This window comes from Camelus bactrianus, chromosome 17 (assembly GCF_048773025.1).
Source record: "Camelus bactrianus isolate YW-2024 breed Bactrian camel chromosome 17, ASM4877302v1, whole genome shotgun sequence".
Lineage (NCBI taxonomy): Eukaryota > Metazoa > Chordata > Mammalia > Artiodactyla > Camelidae > Camelus > Camelus bactrianus.
The window spans coordinates 3,773,530-3,798,062 of record NC_133555.1 but is presented as its reverse complement, the minus strand read 5'-3'; the positions used below and the strand labels follow the sequence as shown (position 1 = coordinate 3,798,062).

Below are 24,533 nucleotides of genomic sequence, written 5' to 3'. Positions count from 1 at the left end.
TAAAGTACAGTAATCCTCTTAAAATAGAAACTTTCAAAATGGCATTACTGCTCATCAACACCAGGAGGGCTTTTAGCCCTATGTGACACTGCGGAGTTCTCTGGGCCAGATTCCCTGAGGGAAAAAGTACAAAAGGAAGCTGTAAAACTCCTGATACAGTGTTTTCCTAGTTCTCTCCTACTTTCAATGCATTTTGCCACAGCTGAACTTTTTCTTACCGTAGCTCAATACAGTGCACCCACTTTGGGAGCAGGACTATCCTCCAGTAGCAAATTAAATACATGTTAAAACCATTTTATTGTGTGACCTGGCAAAAGTCACTTTATCTTCCTGGGCTTCAGTGTACTGATCTGCAGAGGAGATTGAACTAGATCTCTGAGGGCCCCTGCTACCTCGGAAGTACTTACTAAGTGAACCCAGTTGCCACAAACAAATGTGTAATAATACTCTAATGAGATGAAGAGACTAGCTGGACAAGAAGAATCTGAAGTCAGCACAGATCCTATCATTAAAAAAAAAAGTCTAATTCTTGTCTCCTATCTTCTCAAAATACATGATCCCACATGTCTGAGAGTCCAGGGCAAAGCTCACAGACTGAACACCTAGTTACTGGCTGAGGTGCAGCTCAGATCCAAGCTCTCCCACAATGACCTCCTGGGCTACGTGCAGGTGGGAGCTGAAGAAGCACCCTTCAGTCACGGCACAATTACGCGGGTGAAGAGAGCGCCTGCCTTCCCCAGGACACTGAATGCTTCTGAGTAGTCCAAAGTAGATGGTCTTGGGCAATGCGCTACCTGGTGCTACTCACCGGGGTGGAGACCAACAGGCAGCACATTACGTGAGTGACAATGTTGACAAGGGACTCTGGAAACAGGGAAATCAGGATGGGGGTGGAGGTCTCCTTAAGTAGGTGTCCCCTATTACCTACCTGCACTGTTTGACTAGCTTGAGAAAACTTTCCAGCACTTGTGCGTTCATAGAATTTCATAGAATATGTTAAGAACAGGGACAACTCTTAGTGAAATACACACTTTGACCCAGAAAAGGCCTGATACCCATAGCTAATGAAGTTAATGCTTCTTAGACCTAGAATATAGACTAGTCTGTCAATTATTAAGATTTCAGGGCTGAGTTTGGGTGAAAAGCCTGTCCTGGTATGAAAAGAACACAGGCTTTGGAGCCAGATAAAATGGGTTGATTCCCGGCTTTACCACTTACAGAGTGACCTTTGACAAAATTTAAAACAGTGCTGGGTTGCAATTTCCTTATCTGTAGAATGGGGTAATACACCCCACCCGCAGGGCCTTGTGAGGATTAGCAAACGCACGTGAAGCATCTAGCACTAGGTTAGTGGACGCTGCCAGCGGTCGTGTCCTCTTCCTGCTCATTTAAACATCAAGCGGCAACACTGTCTCCCTTCAGATGTTAGTGAAATAAACTGAAGAAGAGAAAATAAGCAGAAATGCATTTAGAGCAGCCATGTACGTATTAACTGATTTCTTGGTCACAGAGGAGTCCCTTAAGTCCATCCCTAGCCTACTTTCTTCCTAGGCAAAAAGCCAAGCCTACAACAGAGCACAAATAGAAATGAGTAAAAGGGAGGCTATAGCAGGCAGCTCACTAACAGCATGGAGAAGACTGGAAAGGAAAAAGACAAACTAAAAAGGCAGACAACAGAAGTTTAAAAGTCAAGCTGCCTAGGACAGGCATGTAACCTACACCCTCACTGACCTCAGAGAACCACTTTAAGCTAGAATACTGCTGTTTTATGCTATTTCTAATCACATTAGGTTCCATGTACCTGTTAAAAAAAAAAGGTAGAGAAATTGTACGAGAATGCTTAAAATGTAAGAAGTTTTTGTGCTTAAAAGAATAAACTACAGCCTGTGGGGAAAATCTCCCTTATGTGAAACAGTTCAAAGATGGACAAAATTAAATAAATATATTTATTGTGTAAAGACATACGTAATGGAGGAGAAATCTCTAACTGCTTTATATATGGAAATATTGGTGCAATGAAATAGTTGACTAAAACAGTTGTGACTTTTCAACTGCTTTTCTTGGGGGGAAAAAGACTTAAAAAAAAAAAAGATTCTGTTTTAAGGAAAGACCATTCTCAAGTTGCAGTGATTTAACAAAAGTCAGATTACATATTATATTATGCCTTCCCCTCAACCCCCTGTTTTTGAAAATTCACCAGTTTCCTTTATTCTCTCTTCATTCCATAAAACTAATCACTCACGTACTACAGAGAACCCAAAGTGAAGTGAAAGAAATGCACTTCTCATTACATCATAAGCGGCTTGGACTTGATTCTTTTAATGAAGTGATAATGAGGAGCTAAAGTTCTGTCCTGTCTGTGAATAATTTTAAATGGATACAAAGGTGGGCCTTGGGAGACCTGTTTTTCCTTCCTTTCTCCCTCTGGCCTACATCTGACTTGATGACTTAAACTATACGAATTTTAGGCTCTGGAAGAATTTAAAAACTGGAATGTTCTGCTATTCTTTCAAAATAAAGGGGTCAAAGCAGGCAGTTGTTTTTCTGAGCAACTGACTGTGGAACACCCAGTTCTCCCTGTTCCGTGGTGGGTATTTTCATAGCAGCAGTAGCAGCTGCTCCCTACCATCAATCAGGCACTTACAGGGCCAGGCACTGAGCTATGTGCTTTACATAAATTACTTCCTTTAAATGTCACAATAACCTTATGAAGGGCTGTATTAGAGATGAGGAAAGCAAGAGAAGTTAAGAAACTTTCCCAGTTTTCAAGATTTGTAAGTGGCAGAACTAGAATTTGAACCTGGGAGTTAGGCGGCACACGGGACCAGGTGTTTTATTTTTAGAATACATCTGAGTATTTGTTAGGTTGTCACTGCTTTAGATACTGTCTTCTAAGTATATTAAAGAATATATAAAACACTGAAATAAGAATAGTAATGTACTTGATTTTAGAATTTCATTTATCTCCCACACTCACTTCTCTTTTCTTCTCCCTTAAAGTCTTAAGTCAGAATTTAAGGACAGAAGAGTGAAGATAAGAGGTAAGACTGAATGACTGATTAGCATCTTCACCATCTGAAAAGAGCTTGCTGCTTTAACTCCTCTCAGAGGTAACTGATACGCATGAACAGTTTATTTCAGGCCCTGAGATTATCTCATAAAAACAAACTTAAAAAAATTACTAAAAACAAAAAAGAGGTAAAGGGACCTTAAGAGTTCATCTGGTCAACCCTTGATAATATTGCAGAACTACTGAGGATTCCCTCTAGCTCTCTAGTTAGTAACTGGAGGGGGAAGGATATATATAGCTCATTGGAAGAGCACATGCTTAACACGCACGAGGTCCTGGGTTCAATCCCCAGTACCGCCATTAAAAAAAAATAGTAAACGCATAAATGAAACCTAATCCCCCCTGCCCCAAAGGAAAGTCTTTAAAAAAGCTTCAGAATCCTCTAGCTAGTAATTGGGTCAGGACCAGAACCCAGGTCTTTCAAGGCCTAACCCGTGGCTCCTGTAGCACTGGCCCTTGGTGGGTATCACTGAGGTGGCCTGTCTCTGGTCTCTGGCTGACAAAGCGGGGTCTGAATGAGTACTCCACGTGGACTATTTTTTTCTGCATGTGATGGAAACAATGGGCAAGGACATACATTTGGAGTACAACTAAGGGCTTACTACCGGTACAGTGTGCAGCACGAAACGCAGAGAAGAGACAAGCTCCTGCCTTTAGCACAGATCATGGCTCAAAGCATTTAGTCCTTTGAGAGAATTTCTGAACGACTGTAGAGCCATTTCATGTTTAAGTCCACTAGCATTCAAACATCTGCCAATTCATAATACAGGTAACAGACATGCTGATCTGGATTGATTTTCAGTCTAACCTTTCTGTGTGAACTGACCAGATAAGTGTGTCTAAACTCAAATATCTACAAGGCTCATAGATTTTGTATGTTTCCACAGAGTTCAGAGGGCTGCAGATGTGCTGACGTCAGCATGTTTTAACTACAGGCTGCAGTGGTTTGTGGCTCTGTGATTACAGGTAAACAGGTGGAATGCCTTAGACGCCTGGGCCTCGCCTGAAAGCCGAAGACTGGAGGGCTCCAGGCATCCTCGCTCCCTGACTAAAACACTCCTTTGGGGTGTGATCCTGGGAGACATGTAACTTTGCCGTGCCTCTATTTTGCTCTCTATGGTAAGAACTCATGAGAACATCATATACCCATGCTCTGAATACTCCAGAGAAAGACACTCTACAAAGGCCTTTTAAAGCCACTCCCCAGTATCCAAAGGGAGGGGAGCTCGAAACAAGTAATTTAGGATTTTAATTCCATATAACTTACCTATATCGCTCCTCCTGTAAGGCCTGCATTATTAATGAATAGTCCCTCTGATAATGTTCCTTGAGGGTCTCAAAGGATTCCTCCAGTCTGGCCTGGGTTTCCCGGATCTCCTGGATCTCATGCAGTAGTGCATCGAATCCTGAGCTCTGCATGTCCAGGGTGTTTGTTTTGGAGCTGGACGCTCCTACAGCGATGCCTCCAGTGGTACTGTTGGCTCCCACTGAGCCTGAGGTGGCACTAGAACAATCTTCCTCACTACCATATTTGGGGCTCGACTGAAAGTTTGAAATCACTCCCAAAGCCTTCCCCCCATCATCCACTTGTCCTTCCTCTAAAGAGTCCTTCAGGTTAGGGATATTGTCTGCGCTGCCAAACTTATTCCGAATTAGTGAGGCGATCTCTCTGGGCTTTGAAACCACAGCCCCTGCTGCTGAATGGGTCGCCTGGGAGAAGCTGGAAAGTCCACCTTTGACACTGTCCACTACACCTTCACTGAAGCCGGTCACCTTCGCTCCCACATCCTTCAGACCCTGGTGCATGTCCCTGAAGACGTCCTTTGGCTGCCGGGGGATCCCATTCTGCTCCACCTCTCGGAGCTTTCTGTGGTAGTGCTCAAGCTTCTTTTGGAGCTGGAGGATGGTTTGGGCAGATTTCTGGTTCTTCTTTTCAAAGACCTGCTTGATACGGGCAGCCTGCTGCTTGTCTGCACTGTTGGCAAGCTTCAGGTACTCAGCAACGTTGTCGTCCCGGGCTGTCTGCGCGATCTTGATCTGCTCTGTGAGCTTCAGGATCTTCTGCTGCAGGTGAGCAATAGCAGCCTTTGTGCGCTGAGGGTCTGGCGTTCCATCCACAGAGTCTGTGTGGATGCTGCCATCGGTGCTGGAGGCCACTGCACTGGAAGTCTGGGCGAGGCTGCCTACTTCCAACCGCTCGATCTAGCATAAAAACAAGAAGTGGATGTCAGAAGCAGCCCAAGAGGACACTCTCTAGAATCAATGGGCCAAAATGTATTGAAAATTTACCTACTCTAAGATCTCAGCACAGACGGCTGACCTAATTCCTCCTGTCCTGTACAAGCCCCTGCTCCCTTTTAGATACTGTCCTCATACATGCATATACTCTGCTTTAAGTAAAACACATACATGAAAAAACGATTTGCACAAGATGTAAACTGAGGGTTTTCTTCCTTTGCTAGAGTATTTATTACAGTATTTCTTTAAATAACACAGCTCCCCTAGTGGGTTTAAAGCATGAATTAATTCACAAACATTTTCCACACACACTTTTGTTTAGAAGCATATCTATGTACAACAAGGCACAGCTGCATTTCAGTTTAATTATATGAAAATCACTTTAGTATTCAGACATCACTGTATTCCAATCTATGCTCTCAGATCACGGTCATCTGAAAATGTTGGCAAGAATAGGTAATTTTAGTGGCTAGATATAAAAATTCAACTTTTATCACAGTGTCTTTTTATCCAAATCATGTCAACGGCGATGACATCATTCCCTGTTCTAATACGGACACGTAACTGGTAGCTGGAGACAGGGGAAGGTAAGAATGGGACAGTACTGCTGAGAGTGGCAAGGAAGAATGCGGTATGCTCTTGAGAGTAAAATCCCAAACACAAGTAACTGTGATAAACTTGGGCAAGATAACATGAACAGTAAGGGACAGGGATAGTAAGAGGTAAGCAATTAAAAAGTCAATGACTAAGTTCAGGCCTTCTGATGCTTAAGTTTTGTGTGCTCCATCCAGTAAAACATTTTTATTAGGCAAGGGACTCCAAAACACATACAATGACCATCCTCTGGTGTGGGTCAGCAATCACTTCAGGGAACTGAAGAAAAAGACAAACTGTTCAGATCTGAAAACTTAAACTATTAAACTTCAAAGCCATTAGCCAAAGCTAAGGGGAGGTCATGTTTCCCTAACTCAGGAGAAAAAAGTCCTTCAGGAAGGTGTGGCTTGTGGTGGTGAATCAGAGGAGGGCTCATGCAAGAAGGCTTTAGAAACTGCTCTTGACTGAGCAGTAAGAGAAATAAATAATAAAATAACCACTTCAGGGTAATAAAAATTCTCAGTAAGAGTGACAGGTTATAAGTTTACCACCCTGGAGATTAAGAGCACACTCTTTTCCTTGGTTCCCATCCCTAATTTGTCACCAGTAGCAATTTGCTAGAAAGAATTGTATATAGGTTACTCTCATGTTTTAAAAGGTTGAATTACATTCTGTACTGACAATATACACCAAATCTGAAATATTCATGAAATGCTGTCAGTCTAGAGACGTATTCTCTTTTTTTCATCTTGGCTGAAACTCCTCAGAGGTCTGAGCAGGGGTTATGTTGATCTTTAACTCTAAAACACATCTAGTTCATTACTGGGTTCAGTATATTACTATTGATGTGAACAGAAACAATATTATTTTCCTTCTAGATGAACAAATGAGAAATACTATACACTTAAATAAAAGCAAAAAATAATTTAAAACTGAAATGAGTAACAAAAATGACATTATCCTCCACGAATGAAAAAGAACATGCAGAATCATTAGGGACTAGCACAGTAACTGTTTCGTGTCACTTCTCCATCTGCCCTGTTCATCTTTAGGTCCACGCTAACAAGCCACGAAAGGGCCAGAGGGAAAAGCAGCAGAAGGGAGGACGAGCCAGGGTTCCAGGTAACCAAGTTGCGAAGAAATGCAACGGAATCTCCTGGACGTGCACTCCCCTCAGGGCCTTAGGTTCAGGCTCTTGGGCTGTACAGAGTCCCCACTGTGCGATCTTCTTTGTGACTGGGGTTTCAAATCCTGTAACTATAGCATGTAATATAAACCTGATTGTGCATTTATGTCTAATAGCTCAAAGTCTATGACAATATAAAAGGAAAACAAATAGGAAATACCACTAGATCTAAGACTACAAGTCTATGCAGGGTCTATTTTTCTTAGGTTCTTTGTTATTAATTTGACTATCAACTTACACGCATTCTGTTGTCTAAAGAAGAGTTGATATGGAAATCAAGTTTAGCTGTTACTGTGGAAGGATACAAACTGATTATTCTGCTGAAAAAGATGGGTTTGGGACTAAAATCAAAGCTTGATTACATCTCTAAAATTGAAAAAAACCAAAACGAAAACAAAGTTTCAATCATTTACAAGTGATCACAGTTTAGATGTGATTTTATTTCCCTACACAATAAATAAAGAAATAAACCAGATTGTCTACTCTGCCTTATGTCCTACCTGGACTGTTCAGTCACACTATGTCCTTCCAGTGTGTGACTGCCACTGACAATCACCAACGTGCCTGCAAAAGGGCAGCTGACAGAACCTGCCGTCCTCAGCCTTGAGAAAGAGAACGAACCCACAGCTTCAGCAGGAGGGTAGTTTAGCACTTGAAACCACGAATCACTGGATTACTCAGTGATGCCTCCCGATTTTGCCAGGCACTATTCTTAAAAGGGAAGGAGAGAGAGAAGAGAGGGAGAAACTGGGAGAGGACAGGTGGGGAGAGGGAGAGGAGCAAAGAGAAAGATGTAATGAACTACAGAATTACAGGATAGGGGCTGTGATGACTCCCTCGGTATCTTTTGAGCTGGGAACAAAGACGTTGGTGGCCTGAACACTTAGTACTGGAAAGGCCTGACTTAGCCATGAGTTGTGAACGTACCAACTCAAAAGTTCTCTTTTCCAATGGCCTCTGACAACATATTAGGCTATCCACATATAACAACACAAAATTAGATTTCCACTTCACTCTAGGCAAACAACTAAACTGCAAATGTGAAAAGCAAATTTTAAACCTTTTAGAAGACAGTACTGAAAAAACAGGAAAGGGTTTTCTTACATAGGAAAAGGCACAGATCAGAAAAACAAGACTATTAAGTCTGGCTACGTTTACTGCAGCAGTGAAGCATGGATTCTGGCACACACTGCTGGGGTTCAACTCTGGCTTTGCTACCTAACAGCCACATGACCGACCTTTGGCAAGTTACTGAAACTCTATCTGTTTCATCAACTGTAAAATAGGGGTAATGCGAATGCCCATTTTCAGAAGACTGCTGTGAGGATGAAGTGAGTCCATAAACATAAAAACTCTCAAAAGAGTACTGGGCACAGAGTAAGCTGTTAGTACTGGATATTACTTTAGTACTATGTAAGTGATTCTTTTCTAGAGATGCAAATATGAGAAGATTCCAGAATATACTTCTTTCTAAGACCTTTCACATTTCAGGCATAAACAAGGGATATGAAGAATATGAACCAAAGGAATACTATAATTCAACATCACATTAAGTAATAATAGTCACCTTTTTTGATAGTTGGTCCTGTGGCCAGGCAGCTGGTTGCATAACCTTCCAATCCCCAAAACAACCCTATGAAGTAGACACTGTTATTGCTAACTTGCAAATGAACTGACTGTTGCCAGGTGTCTCCCACTGGTCACATGGCAGTTTGATACAAGCAGCAGCAAAATCACCTCAACAGGGTTTCCTGTGACCACATCCTGAAGGGTTTTCAAATCTGATCATATCCATCAGTGTTAAGTCCCAGTCCACTTATTGCTGAGGTTAGAACTACTTTGTATAGAAAAAGCTAGGACCAAAAATCAGTCAGTTAAATATATTTTGACCATTTATTATAAGTTAGGCAATATGCTACCAAAGCTGGCGGTACAGTCAGAAGCCACAATTAGCATCTAACTTGCTATAACGAGCAGACTACACTGCTTTGTTTGTACTTTGTCTCTTTTTATTAAGAATTCATTGTTGAAATTATTTATTAACTGATCAGAAAACAGCCCAAGAGAAATTTTCAACAGTTACATCTTAAAACACCGATTAAACAAGGGCAGAACTGGAGCCATCTAGGGCAGTGTATTAGATAGCGCTTCGTAACGGCTGACAATGTTCACCTGCAAGTATATTAAAGATCTGTCTACGTTCTCTCAGTGGATGAAAGTGTTGGAACATGGCAGCACCCAGCTTTGAGAACAATCACATATAAAGGCAGTATGGTGGAAAGAGTGCTTACAGGAGTAAAAGGAGCTGGGTTCACACCTGCCTCGGCCACTTCATGAGCTGAGTCTCAGGGCCACCTGCTTGTTCTCTCTGAGCCTAAGTTTTCTCTTCTGTACAACAGGGTTATCATTTTCTCATGAGATTATCTGAAAAGATGTTAAATGTGTGTTATGCCTGTCAAGCATGGTAAGCATTCAAGAAGTCACCTTTTTCTATTCCTTACCTAGTCCATTACTCAAAATCCAAGTACATACTTGTTACTAGAAAAGACTCAAATCCCTGACTTGATGTTGATTTCTTCAGTAAGAGCCACAGCAACATTCTATTTACTTAGTGTGATGAAGTCATCTTATCTATGCTTTATAGAGTATTGGCTCTCTCAGGAAATCTCATACTTTGCACATTAAATAATCCGTATCATTTCTGAGAAAACGAGAAAGGAATTTTAGGGTTAAAGAAGAAGGGGTAGAGAGCGTGGAAGTCTTTGTACTTAATCTGAAAACAAAGAAGCTTGACTATCTTGGTTTTTCTGAAAGTGTATCTTTTCCAAGGCCACTTCCATAGAATGGGTTATGCCTGTGTAAACTGATGCTGGGGCACCTGCAGACCACTGCTCTGCCAAAAATCTTCTCAGAGATACAGTGGCCATGTTTTTGAACCAAAACTGGAGTGTGTGGTTCAATTCAAGTATGCTTAGTGGGGGCAACAGGATAGAATATTTGATTTGGGGGACACCACCCCTCACATCCAATACAAATGGTAATCCCTAGAGACTCTTAACCTTGGTCTTAGAACCACACAGGATACCTTCTAACCAATAATAAACATGAAGATGCTCTGGTTGGTCTTACAAGCTCTTCTTTTTCCTGCCAGGCAGATTGTGTTGAGGATGTAAAACAGAGGAAAAAGTCCTGCCTGAGTTACACAGCTCTGGGTTTAAATTTTGCATCATCATCTTCCTGACACTTGCCTTTGCTAATTCCCCGACACCTCATCTCTAAACAGAAAGAAAAAAACCCCCATAGCCTATAAGCACTTTCTGTCGAAAGTACATCTTAAACGACAATGTTTTTTCACCAGCTTCCACAGTCTCACTATAGAAATTAATGTCCCTCCCTTTTCTCAATAAGCACAATTCTGTTGCGCAAATTTCTCACGTGCAATTCTGACTGACATTTAGTTTGCTGTGCTGTGAAACGCAGAGGAGATCTCAAGTGAAATAAATAATACAAAATAAAAATGGGCTAAGTTCCACAAGTCCACAGCCAGCAAGCCTTTTCTCTAACACTCCATTTTCCACTTTGGAGCTAAAATCAAGATTCAGCTTGTGGTCTGAAAAACAGGTCTTTTCAGTTGTCATACAATTTTTTTCTTACTTGATAAATAATTCTTGTACAGACTAAAGTGCTTCCTGTCAATTCTAGGAATCACCTTTGCACCTTTTTATATAGAAGTTTGTACATTAACAGCCCTAGGTTCTATGGAGATGTGTCTGGACCACCACAAAGGGAAATAGTGAAGTCAAGTGAGCAAGACTCCTGGAACCCTGATTACCTCTTCTTTCATCTATTTTATATGGGTATTCTGGGAAGATTTTGCTCAGAAAAAGAAAAGGCACCGGGAAAAGGGGTGGGAAGGGATAAATTTGGGAGTTTGAGATTTGTAAATGTTACCCACTATATATAAAAATAGATTAAAAAAAGAATTTCTTCTGTATAGCACAGGCAACTATATTCAATACCTTGTAATGAACTTTAATGAAAAAGAATATGAAAATGAATATATGTATGTATATGCGGACTGGGACATTGTGCTGTACACCAGAATTTGACACATTGTAACTAACTATACTTCGATTTAAAATATTTTTTAAAAAAGAAAAGAAAAAGAAAAGGAAATAATGTTTTACTGCTTCTTTTTAAAAAGTTTGACAAGGATGGAGGATGGTTCAGCACCTGCAAATCAATCAGTGTGACAGACCTCACCAACCAAATGAAGACTAAAAATCCATGATCAAAAAAAGAAAATCCTATGATCATCTCAACAGACGTAGAAAAAGCACCTGACGAGATTCCACACCCGCTTATGATAAAAACTGTCAATGAAATGGGTATAGAAAGAACACACCTCAAGGGAACAAAGGCCATGTATGACAAGCCCACAGGTAACATCATACTTAACGGTGAAAAACAGAAAGCTACCCCTCTAAGATCAGGAACAAGACAAGGATGCTCACTCTTGCCACTCATATTCAACATGATATTGGATATCCTAGTCAGATAACTAGACAAGAAAAGGAAATAGAAGGCAACCAAATTGGAAAGGAAAAAAAATAAAACTATCATTATTTGCAGATGATATGATTTTATACATAGAAAATCCTGAAGACTCTACCAAAAAAATTATTAGAAATAATAAATGAATACAGAAAATTTGTAGGATATGAAATCAGTATACAAAAATCTGCTGCATTTCTATACACTAATAATGAACTAGCAGATAGAGAAATTAAGAGAACAATCCCATTTACAATCACAACAAAAAGAATATCTAGGAATAAATTAAACCAAGAAGGTTAAATACCTACACTGAAAACTATAAGACACTGTTGAAAGAAACCGAAGACGACACAAAGAAATGGAAAGGTATTTCATGCTCATGAACTAAAAGAATTAACATTGTTAAAATGTCCATATCACCTAAAGCAATCTACAGATTCAATGAAATCCCTATCAAAATCCCAATGACATTTTTCACAAAAATAAAACAAAAAATCCTAATATCTGTAGGGAACCACAAAAGACCCTGATATAATAGCTAAAGAAATCCTGAGAAAAAAAGAACAAAGCTGGAGGTATCACACTTCCTGATTCCAAATTATACTAAACCTTTAGCAATCAAAATAACATGGTATTGGCAGAAAAATGGACACATATCAGCAGGACAGAATTGACAGCCCAGTAACAAACCCACATACATATGGACAATTTATGAGAGAGGAGCAAAGAACATACAATGGAGAAAGGACACTCTCTTCAGTAAATGGTGGGGAAAACTGGATGGCTATTTGCAAAAGAATGAGACTAGACCACTATCTTATATCATATACAAAAATTAACTCAAAATGGTTTAAAGACCTGACTTTAAGACCTGAAACCATAAAAGTCCTAGAAGAAAACACAGGCTGTATGTTCTGACACTGGCCTTAGCAATATCTTTTTGGATATGTCTTCTCAGGCAAGGGCAACAAAAGGGACTACAACAGACTAAAAGGCTTCCACACACCAAAGGAAACTATCAACAAAATAAAAAGATAACCTACGTAATGGGACGAAAATATTTGCAAATGATATTACCAACAGGGTATAATATCTAAAATATCTAAAGAACTCACACAACTCTACAAAAACAAACAAAAAACACAAAAAACCCGATTAAAAAATGGGCAGAGGATCTGAATAGACAGTTTTTCAAACAAGGTATACAGATGGCCAACAGGCAAATGAAAAGATGTTCAACATCACTAATTATTAGGGAAATGCAAAACAAAAACCACAATGAGATATCACCTCATGCCTATTAGAATGACTATTATCAAAAAGACAAGAAACAGGCGATGGTGAGGATGTAGAGAAAAGGGAATCCTTGTGCAATGTTGGTGGGAATGTAAATTGGTGCAGCCACTATGGAAAACAGTGGAGATTTCTCAAAAAATTAAGAATAGAACTACCATGTGGTCTTGCCATTCTATGTCCGGGTATTTATCAGAGTAAGAGAAAACATTAATTCAAAAGTTATAATAATCCCTATGTTTATCACAGCATTATTTACAAGCCAAGGTAGGGAAAAAACCTAAGTCCCCATCGATAGATGAGTGGATCAAGACACACACAATGGAATACTACTCATCCATATAAACAGATGAAATCTTGCCATTTGTGGACCTTAAGGGTATTATGCTAAGTGAATAAGTCAGATGGAGAAAGACAAATAGTGTATGATTTCACTCATATGTGGGGTATTTTTAAAAAATGAAAATAAAAGAACAAACAAAACAAATCAAAAACAAATATCTAGATACGGAGAATTTACTAGTGGTTGCCAGAGGGGAAAGGGGTGGATGGAGGGTAAAATGTGTAAGAGGTTCAGCTGCATGGTGACAGATGGAAACTAAACCTTTGGTGGTGAGCGTGGTGTAGCGTACACGCAAGTCGAAATACAACGTTGTACATGTGAAACTTACATAATATCATAAACTGATACTACATCAATTAAAACACACACACAAAACCACACTCAAAAAAAGTCTGAAAAAGTATTAATATTCACGTAATAACTCATGACAAAAGTCCCGGTCACCTCAGAATTTGGCACTACAGTCTAGGCTGTTTTCAAACATTCTTTTTCTGTTGAGAACCACTTCAAGGCCCACTCTTCTCTACCACCAGAACTTTTCAGGTCCATCGTCATAAAGAATAAAGTTTTAAAGTCATTTCAGGGGTGGTGTTATGTATGTGACACTTCACTAAAATGTGAATTCTGAAATGTGAATTGGGGTTTGCTCACTAGCTTTGTAGCTGAAGATCCTATCATGTGCCTCAGCAAAATGACCGAAAAACTATACCATGGATCATTTGGGAATAATGGAAATCTTAAAATTTAAACCAATACAGGCTGAGGGTCACAAGTGTAATCTGGTTCTTCTGACATGGCATGATGCTGTTTCTCACCTCCAGGCTTTTGCCTGTACAGCTCCCTCGGCTGGTCTGTCCCTTTTCTGGCTAAAGGAAATCCAGTTCAGGCACGACCTCCACCAGGAAATCTTTCCTGACAACCTCCCTTCTCCCAGCTGGATTAATGGCTCTTCCTTTATGTTCTCATGTAACTAAGCGTCTCTACCACTGTCCTTATCATGTTGTGCTGAAATGATTGTTTGGGTGTGTTGCCTCCACTGACAGTTCCTAAGGGAGGGATCACGTCATATTCATCTTTGTGCCTCAAGAAGCTAGCACAATGCCTTGTACAAAGGAGAGGCCCAGTAAATGTTTAATGCACACGCTCACCAGCATCTCCTTACCCTGATCCTTTTAGATTTCATACATCATGCAGTGACTGAGCCTATGTTACTATGAATGGAACAAAGGCCAGAATTTTTGTGTTAAAAAAAAAAAGCTTCCAATAGATGACACTCATTCCTCCAAGGCTGCAGAAGAAAAATTATTGACTGAGCTGAATATCAGTTTAGATTATTAACATCCTATCTGGTCCACTCTGCTCAAACCCAACTGCAAAATATCCATTATGGGATCTAGGGCTGCTGATCAGAATTGCTCTGTCACAGGAGAACTGATTTCCTGGCTCATGTGAAATACATCACTGCGGATTAGCACTGCCAGACATACTCCAGGACTGATGTTTGGATTTAACGGATTCATGTGAGCCTGGTCAGATGATGTGCTGTCATTTTAACACAACTTTGCAGAATATCTCCTATGCACAAAGGCCTATGTTAAGGATTGGAAGTAACCATACCAAAAAACCCCCCAAAAAGTTCATAAGGAGTTTACAATCACAGTAGTGAGAGTGTAAGCAGAAAATAACATGCTGCTTTGTTATGGTTAAGAGTTATTTTTATAAGCACAGATTCTCTGAGCTACGAAGGAACCTAAGAGGTCATCCAGTTAAGAAAATTTATTTTACACACAAGCAACAGATTTTAAGAGAAAGATCTCTTCCTGATAACTAAAAGAGTAAGTGATATATACTATAAATAAGAAGAGGTACATTGTTCAACTTAACCAGGGGGTTTCAAATATCAGTTCATGCATGCCACTGGAAATGTCCAAGCAGAAACTTCATGCCTGCATGTTAAGAATGTCATATGAGGATATACTGAGTGACAGCTGGAACAGATGGTCCAAGTTTCCTTCTAATTTTAAGATTTTAACTTTTGTTTAAAAGAAATAGTGACTTGGGCTATGGATTATTCAAAAATCATTCTCACAAGACCTCAGAATGAAGAATTAGTCTGAAGCACACAGATCTGCTAATGCTAAAATTAGTTTCTATTTTTTGAGCACGTGTTAACTAGCAAAAGGAGAAAGTACACAGAAATAAGTTCTCACTGCTGAGGATTTAAAAATACATATGAAATCCATGTGTGGAAAAGCCAATTTGTAAAACTGCTACCAATGAATTCCCCTTTACAAGTTAATTCCCTACATATACTTTTATGACAGTCTAATTAAGACAAAAGATTTCTAAGCCTCAGCGTAATCCTACTTATTTTAGGCAATTTTGATAAAACAAAATTCTGAAAAGCAATGAAAGACTCTGGAAAGCCCCATGGGGTTGTGATCATCTGGCTCCCTCTGAGCCGGCCATTGTCAGGCGTGTTAGTTGGCCTGTGAGGAGCCGAGGCTCTGGGGAGGGGCCGTGCAAACTGTGTCTCCTCGATTCCATTTCATGGCCTAATTACTCTTCTTGCTCTTAAAAAGGTCTTAAATCTCACTTATTTGCTAACGACTTCCAGATGTATCCCTCCAGCCCATACTTCCCACTTCCCCTAACTCTAGACTCACATAAGCTACTCAGTCTTCCTACTTGCATGTCTGTAACAATCATCAGATTCACTATGCACAAAGCTGAGCTCCTGACACCCCAAACCTGCTCCTCTAGCGGTGGTTCCCATCTCAGTTAATGGCTACTTCACTGATCCATGTGCTCAGCTCCAAAGCCTGAGTCATCTTTGACTCCTCTTTCTTCCACATACCTCACCCAGTTAACAGAAGCAGCACTAAACACAGCTCCTAATACATTTACTGTAGTACTTACTATGTGTCAGGCACTGTTCTAAATCCTTTTAAGTTTAATAAATTGTTTAATTCTCACAACCACACTACAAGATGAGTATCATTATGCAGACTCTGACGACTTCTCACTATCTCCACTGCTGCCACCATGGTCTAAGACATGACCAGCTTTTGCCTGGACTACTGCAATAGTCTCCTAAACTATTACTGTAATAATATTTTTATAATCAATTATCTACAGAGCAGCCAGAGTGGTCCTTTTAAAAGTTAAGTCAGAGCACAATAGTCTTTTACACTTAACAACTTTTCAGGGGCTCCCTATCTCGGTCAAAGCCCAAGTCCCTACAGCGGCTTACATGACCGTGCTCTGGCACCTGCACCATATCCATAACCCCTCTGAACGCCATCTCCTGCAACTTCCCTTCACTCCACTCGTCCCTGGAGTGTGCCAGGCAAGCACCATTTCGAGGTTTTCTCACTTCATGTTCCTTCTGTCTGCAGTGCCCTTCCCCAGACGTCCACATGGCTTACTCCATCTATCTCCCTCGAGCCTGTGCTCCAATGTCACCTTAGTAGTGAGGTCTTCTCTGACATCCTATTTAAAACTGCAACCTCCACTTCCATTATGAAGTCTCTATTCTGCCTTCAAGGCTTCATTTTCCTACATAGACTTTTTACCTTCTTACATATATTTTTGTATCTATGAACAAAAACTAGAATGTAAGGTCCACGAAGGTAGTGATTTTTGTGTTTTGTCCTCTTGGGCTGTTTCTCTACCAAAGCTGTGCACAGCACTGAGTAGCCACTCAAATGTTTGCTGAATGAAATTATTTCCTATTCGCTTTTCTATTTAGAAAATATTTTGAATACTGGCTATTTGCAATCCTCTTTCATTACACTCTGAAGTGTTTTTGTTTATTGTATTACCAAGAGGTCTTAAGAAGGTTATTACTTTATCTGTGTTATAACAGGATCTTATTAAATCAGACTGACTTCTAATGCTCCTTAAAATACCTTACCTTCATATATTAAGAATATTTGGCTCAAACATCAGATACTTCTTAATTAAAAAGGCTTAGCATTGGTTTATACTTTTGCACACATTGCTCTAATATACATTTATAAACTCTCCTTTTATTCAAAATATGAGTTAAATGCCCAACACTATTACTTTCCTATGTGAATTATTTGAATATTTCTAGGATTATCACTAGGCTTACTCCTCAGAGATAGTGATCTTTTGAGTCTAGGAAAGCTCAAGTTTCAAACTTGTTTATATGTAAACTTGATGATGATGGTGATAGTTGCAAAAGTAGAAGTAACAGAATGTTTACTATGTACCTGGTATTACTGTTGGTGCTCTGATTGCATTTAGTTAATCCTCAAAACGACCTTAGGAAATATATACTATTGCAATCCTCATTTTATAGCTGAGGAAACTGAATTAGGAGAAGTTAAGTAACTTGCCCAAGGTCTCACAACCAGCAGGCAGCAAGGACAGGACTTGAACCCATAGGATCTGGCTTCAGAGCCCTTGTTCTCAACTACTTCACTACAATGCTTTTCGTAACAGCCACGGCTACCACCACGTGGAGCAACATAAGGAGGAGGCAATGATGATTTCTACAGTTATACTCCAGACGGGAATCCCATATTTAGGATTACATCCTCCTTCCTAAAGTCTATTATATACATATACATATGTATATACACACACAAATATATAAATAATATACATGGAGCATGAAGTGAGGCACTTCTGGAGATAGCAGGGTGGTAGCAGTATGGCACTGTTGTCAAAAGCAGCTTATATAACAGGAAAGTATAAGCAAAAGGTAATTTAACATTCTCAGGATCTTTAAAAACTGATGACTTAAGATATTAGAGAAATAGTATACATAGCAGGCATTTACACTAACTTTATAGATGCATCTGCTTCACTCTATTGTACAAAAAAGGGACTATGTTCTCAAAATTAAGTACAAATTCTAAGAAAGGTAATAGCCTAGATGGATTATCACTTGTCAAAGATTTTATATTTTTTTAATGAACAGAATTGATCTACTGAGAAGAATTTAAGAATGCAAGAATGATCTGTCCCCTCTGTTTAAATAAATTTCTCTTAAAATAATTTTTATTCAGTTGCAAGTGATCAAGTAATACTAGAACTACAGTCATTCTCTCGCAATATGTTTAGATTTGCTCAGATTTTTCTCATTCAAGATCTATAATGACAATGGATAATAAACAAACCAACTTTCTCAAACAGAATATAAAGGATATAATCTAGTTCATATTTCCAAGTTAGAATGGGACATCCGGTGACTAAAAAAAGAACTAAATTAAACACATTCATGAATAAAAATAGCATAAACATGTGACAGGTATGGGTTTCAGAGGACAGTCCAATTGTTTCTCAGGTTTTTTAAAAAGAGGTATCTGTAACTCCTAAAAGGGGTAAGGATTCACCAAAATTCAGGTCTCCTAAGAATGGAAATCAATGTCAGACCAATGTAAACTGAGATTAAGAAGGAAATTCAACTGTTTAAAGACTTCTGAAGAGGCAAATTAAAGCTCTGTGAAGGATTACTTAAATGGGAAGACACCAACCTTCATAACTTGTTTCTGCATTTCTACATTCTGTTCTGTGGGGGGAAGCCCCCTCGACTGTGGGCAGTACTATCCCATCAGGGAGCACTAGGAAAGACACAGGGCACTCCTGCAACGCAGTCTTATCCAGTCTTTAACGCCAACAGCGGCCTCACTGGGAAAATACTGCACAGATTCTGGAATTATTCCAGGGAATGGGAAAAGAGGAGACACAGAGAACAAGATCGCTGTGGATTCTGGTCCTTCCTGTTTTGGTCAATTGTTTCACATGTGATAAGCAATAGCAAGATTTCAGTTTTTCTGATAAACTACAAGTGAAGAAGTAGAAAAGTATATGATGAAAATGACCAGTTCAGGGATTTTGCATGTGAAAGGAAGAACTTTTTTACCATGTATGTAGGTACCTACAGGGTAGGACAGCCTAGAGAAAATCAGGAGTAGACAGACATCATGGTGCTATTATACTAAGGAGGCAAAGTGTAGAAAAGATCAAGGCTTCTACTATTTAATTAATTTTGCAATTATCCTTTGTTTTCCTTATGTAAAGCACTGAATAAAGGTGGATCCCTGCTCTCAAGAAACACATGAGCTAGTTGGGGAGACAGGGAAATCAAACACAGGTCTGACTAAGTAAATGAATAGCAGACAGGAAGGCAAAGTATTTCTTGAACACAAGAAGGAGTCATATATTCTGAAGAAGGGAAAGGAAACAGAAAAGGCTTCCTGAAAGAGGTAAAAAATGAAATGAGCCTTGAAGGAAGAAATTTTTGATAAGAAGAGAAGGGGTAAGAAAAGGCATTTCAGGGAGACAGTCTAACAAAAAGCAAAGGCCCAGAAGAAGGAAATGTAATAGTAGCTTCAAGATAACAAACGGAATGGTTCATGAGGCTGTAAAAGTGGAATAGGAGAAGGCTGTGTGGGAGATGAACTTCCAAGGTAGGCCTAAGCTACTGATTTAGACTTTGTTCCAAAGGTATCACTGAAGGCTTCCCAATGATACAAGTAGTATATTTCCTTTGGAATCTAGACTTACAGATCCAAAAGGGTACTGGACTATATGAAATACCGTATGACCAAAACCAAACACCACGACCCTCCTCCAAAGCTGGTTCTCTTACAGTGCTCCATCTCAGGAAAATGGTCACTATCCATCAGGTTACACAGGCCAAAGCCAAACCGTGCCACAGCCCAGAAATCATTCCGGCCTTATCTGCCTCTGCCTATATCTAATCCAACACCAAGTCCTATCTATTTCACTTTTCAAATTTCCATCAAATTATAGCACTCTCACCTATCCCTACTTGCTTCTCCTGCCAAACTCGTAGGACAAACTCTTGCTCTCTCTCCCCTGGATCTCTCACTTGGACTGATTTATCTGCATTCATTTAGGCAAAAGAAGTCCTAAATCACCCAATGTTTACATTCTTTCAGTAGTTCCCCATACTCTTAAAATATTAAGAACAAGAATCTGAGCATGGTCTAGAGAGTTCCGTATGATTAGGCTCTGGGGCCATCTCCCTAGCTGCAGCTTGCAGCGTGCTTCTCCCATTACAGTCACACTGGCCTCTTTCAGACCTTGCTGCTCATCCTGTTTCTTCTCACAGTGGATGAAAAATTACCACTTACCATTTGCCTCTGCAAGAATGAAGTCACTAGTCACTGTAACCGCTTACCTTCAACACACCCTGAAAGGAGTTCAGGAATAAGGCACTCCATGTTCTGGGAAAACTGACAGAACAGGCCTTCAGTTAGGTATTTTTTTAGGAGAAGATTTTATGAGCCCAGTTTCTTGCATCTTCTCATATCTAGTTTCTATGCACTCAAATCATTAACTCATACATCTGTTTCTCGTGACTGCTGGCAACCTCCTCATGACAAGCAGCAACCTTCTGCCAAAATGTGTGCTTGATCGCACGTATCCTCCTCTACTAAAATCACATTTATGTTGACCTCCACCACCTCGTCACAGCAGCTCCTCAGAGCTATCTGACAGGCTCTCTCCCAGGCTATAGTCCTCATTTTGTCCCCAGTAAAACTTAACTCACAACTCTCATATGTATTTTTTTTTTCAGTCAACATCACCATAGAGTCTTAATGTTATTTGATTACAACTCTCAGTCAGGCATTTTGCTATGTGCTTGGGCATATATTGACAGATAAAATAAAGTCTCTGCCTTCATGACAATTAGGGCTGAGTAGGGAAAAGTGGCAGAGACAGAAAAACCAGTAATCAAGTAACATAAACTGTGAAAGGTGGTACAAAGAAAAAGAATAGAGTGCTGTGAGAAAAGTAATAATCTAAGGCAGAGAAACCTACTTTAGATAGGGAGGTCACAGAATAATTCAATTGAACAGGGGCATTTAAACTAAGCTCTCGAAGATAGTTGTTACTTTAACCAGGGCATAAATGAAGGGAAGTAGGTTTCACTTGCCAAGAAAATACAAAATTTGGAATTTTATCAACATGACAACTCAAAACAACGAAAAAAGAAAAGATGTGTCTATTCACTGTTTCTTAGAGTTCACTTGGTGAAAGGTTGAGACTGTTTTACCAAAAAGGCTTAAGGAAGAAGCAGAAGGATGCTGAGAGGAAAAGACCAGTAAACAGGGAGGGAGCCACCTGCCCAGTAACCTAGTGGAGTATATGGGTAGCTGTATTTTCAAGGCTTACATAACCAGTGAGTCAGCAAAAAGTCAGGTGTCAATGGATCTCTTCTGTGCCCACTCTAAGCACCTAGGAAACTTGGCTGTCTCTACTGGTGAGGAGAGGGACCCAAGGACAAGGTCTGGGGTAGGCTAATGAAACAGTCACCATACTATCCAGCAATACTTGCCTAAGTAAGGATGAAGAAAAGTAAATCTTCATGCTTAGAAAACAAAAGAAACAGGATCCAACTTGGAGCAGATTAGAGCAAGGTGATTCTGATATGATTTCACAGACCTTACATGACTATTTCTTTAACTTGTAATAAAATGCTTATTAAGGATCCCAAAATCAAGATTCCAAAATCTGCTGAAAGCAAAGTCCAGTTTTTAAAGAGAAAATGTCTTTATCTTTCTTGGGATCCGTTAAGTATTTCAGGGCTACTTTCTACAACTATCTTTTCTCTAATAAAGGCTAATATGTATTAACAGTAACAGAAAAAGGCTTTATAATGATAGAATTGGGTCTGGCAAAGAAGAGTGTACAAAATAGAACACAAAAGGGATTCAGTCACAGGACAGGCAAAGAGACACAGCGCTAACAAGCACTTGATACTGCACAGCACTGACGATGAATCCAAGACAAACAGCCACCGACACACGGCTGTGAGAACAGCAGACTCCTCACCCTGCCCTCCTCCACCTCCACACTTATGTTCTCAGCCTATCACTGCTCCAGTGGCAACAACTCAATAAGAGCAGGCAGCCTTTTTTCTTCTCCACTTCAGGCCATAGGGAAAGCTGGAAACAAAGGGGAGGGGGGTAATTATGACAGTTCAAAGAAGGGAAAGGGTATCTAATTACTAGTTAGCATTCTTTGCTCTGGAAATTCCTGGTTTTGGCCTGTTCATGGATGTCTGAGAAAACCTGTCCATTATTTCTGAAGGTCACAACTGAATGACCAGAAATGTTTTCCTTTCTGGCTTCCTTGGCTATCCCTTTCCATCAAATGTGAACCTGCAACATGTTTTAGCTATTGCTGAGAGGCAATTCTACACAACTGACATAGAAAAGTAAAAAAAAAAAAAAAAAAAAAAAAAAAAAAAAAAAAAAGGAGGGGGTGGGGGTGGGGGAGTACCCAAAACAAAACACAAGCAACACATTTATCTTACCAAAACCCCCTGTCAGGCAGTCTGCTGGTTTTGCTTGCCACAAAGCTCATCCTTCATTTGTGCACTGCCAGAGCAACTTGGACCGTGTAAACAATCACAACCTCTTTTGGCTATAAGCTCTTTCCATTTGTCCCAGCTTCCAAACTGCAGAGGAGCTGTGGCATAGTCTGTCACGGCTGCACATACTCGGTTTCCGAGAATAACGCTGTAAATGAGGACAGCTACCACTGGGAATGCATTCCCCCACCAAGAGCCAGCCGAAACGAAGCTTCTAGTTCATCCCCAGGCTTCTCACCTTCACAGCCTCAGAAAAGTGCCTTTCACAGAACAGGCAGGTACAGCCGCACCACATCAACATCCCGCATAGTCAGTCCTCCGCAGTGCCCACCTCAGCCTACGTACAGTTCCGGTTCTGTCTCCTGCATCAGCTCTTAGAGCTTTCTACATCTGGGAGCCAGGGAGGACTCTGTGCTGAATAAACAGAAAGCTTCTGCCAAACAAGCATCTGTCTGTGTGTGTGTGTGTGTGTGTGTGTGTGCACGCGGGTGCAGTTTGCTGGAGCTGCTAATGCAAATGAATAGTTTGACTCTGAAAATGGAGATCACAGACAGTATCTGCCTCTCTTCTCGGAGCTGTGAGCATCTTTTATGAAAGACAAACGCGTCAAACTGGCTGAATTTAAAGCTACAGGGCATTAATTCACCATCCACATTTGTCTTCTCATTTAAAACCAGAAAAGGTTTAGAGAATAGCTAAGAGAAACATTCTAAATAAAATAACACTATTCAGGTAGCTTGGTTTTAATAAAGGACTGAAAGATTGCCAGAACAAATGTCTATGCTTTCCTAATGTTTCTTCTCCTACTTTTCATTTTAGGTTCACAACGTCACTTAAATGAAAATTGAGCAAGAGAAAGCCTTCAGAAAGATTTGTGCGTGATCATCAGACCCTAAAGTCCTTTTCACTGTGGACAAAGGGGAAAAAAAGCTTCTGAAGGAAAAGCATTAAACTCTCTGAAGTTTAAGTAACAGATTAAACCACCACAGCTGTGAGCCCAGGCTCAGCCCCTGTACCATCACATACTGTTTACTGAACACCCACGGTACTGCATGAAAGAGCTGGACATCTGAAAGAGACTGTTTCTGCCCTGAAAAAGTCACTTTGGGATTTAGGAAAGGTATCAGGTCTGAGTTTTATTTCTTCATTTATAAAAGTAGTTTTGGGGCATGCACATAGGAAGAATTTCAGTGATTATGAAACATAGTGTAGTATGTACAACATATAACAGCTAGCATTTTCCTGAGGTTAATATACAGAAAGGAACTGGACGTGAAGACAATTTGATACAGTACATGAGCCTAAAGCTGTGATAGTTCCTGTACTTCTATTTAAGTATGGGGCTGGAAACTCAGGCCAGCAGAATACTGAAAGGTCAAAGAAGGTCTATCAGCATTCACCAGCTCCCTTAGCATTTTTTCATTTAAATCAGATGAAACCCTTCAAGTGGAATGCAAAGTATCCTGAATGAATTTGAAGAAAATTCTAGTTAAAACCACGGCTCCAGAAATTCCTCTTTTCTGTAGAGGCTCAGAACTCAGAACTTGATTCTCCAGAACAAATTAATAAAGAATTTTATGACTTACAAGTTTTGTCTTTGCTTAAAAATTAGACTGTAAAGTTTCAAGAGTAAGTATTTGTTTCTACCAAAAAAAAAAAAAAAAACCCAAAAATCCAATCCTGTATTCGCTAACATCAATAGTAGCTGATGTTTGCTTAATTCTGTTTATTAGCATTTTTAATATATCTTAAGACAATCATGTTCACTGCAGAAAACTGAAAACATGAGCGGGCATAAAAGAAAGTAAAATTGTATGTAACCTCATCAATTAGATAAAACGAGACCAAAAACTGTTATGTGGCTCTTTTATCC

General features: G+C 39.9%; 1 protein-coding gene across 13 annotated transcripts in view; it reads right to left on the bottom strand.

Annotated features, from left to right (window-relative positions):
• The window catches only part of TMCC1 (transmembrane and coiled-coil domain family 1), a 180,272-nt gene that overhangs the window by 12,579 nt on the left and 143,160 nt on the right, over window positions 1-24,533 (bottom strand). For 12 of the 13 annotated variants that reach the window (XR_006724279.2, XM_074344284.1, XM_074344283.1 and 9 more), the window contains one exon: window positions 4,338-5,272. Coding sequence is in view for 12 of the 13 variants with exons in the window: in XM_074344284.1 (XP_074200385.1) it covers window positions 4,338-5,272 (935 nt within the window). In the remaining variant the exon portion in view is untranslated. Of the gene's footprint in view, window positions 1-4,337; window positions 5,273-22,898; window positions 23,078-24,533 lie in introns of those variants that run through there. The other variant, XM_010953093.3, reaches the window with a different exon arrangement.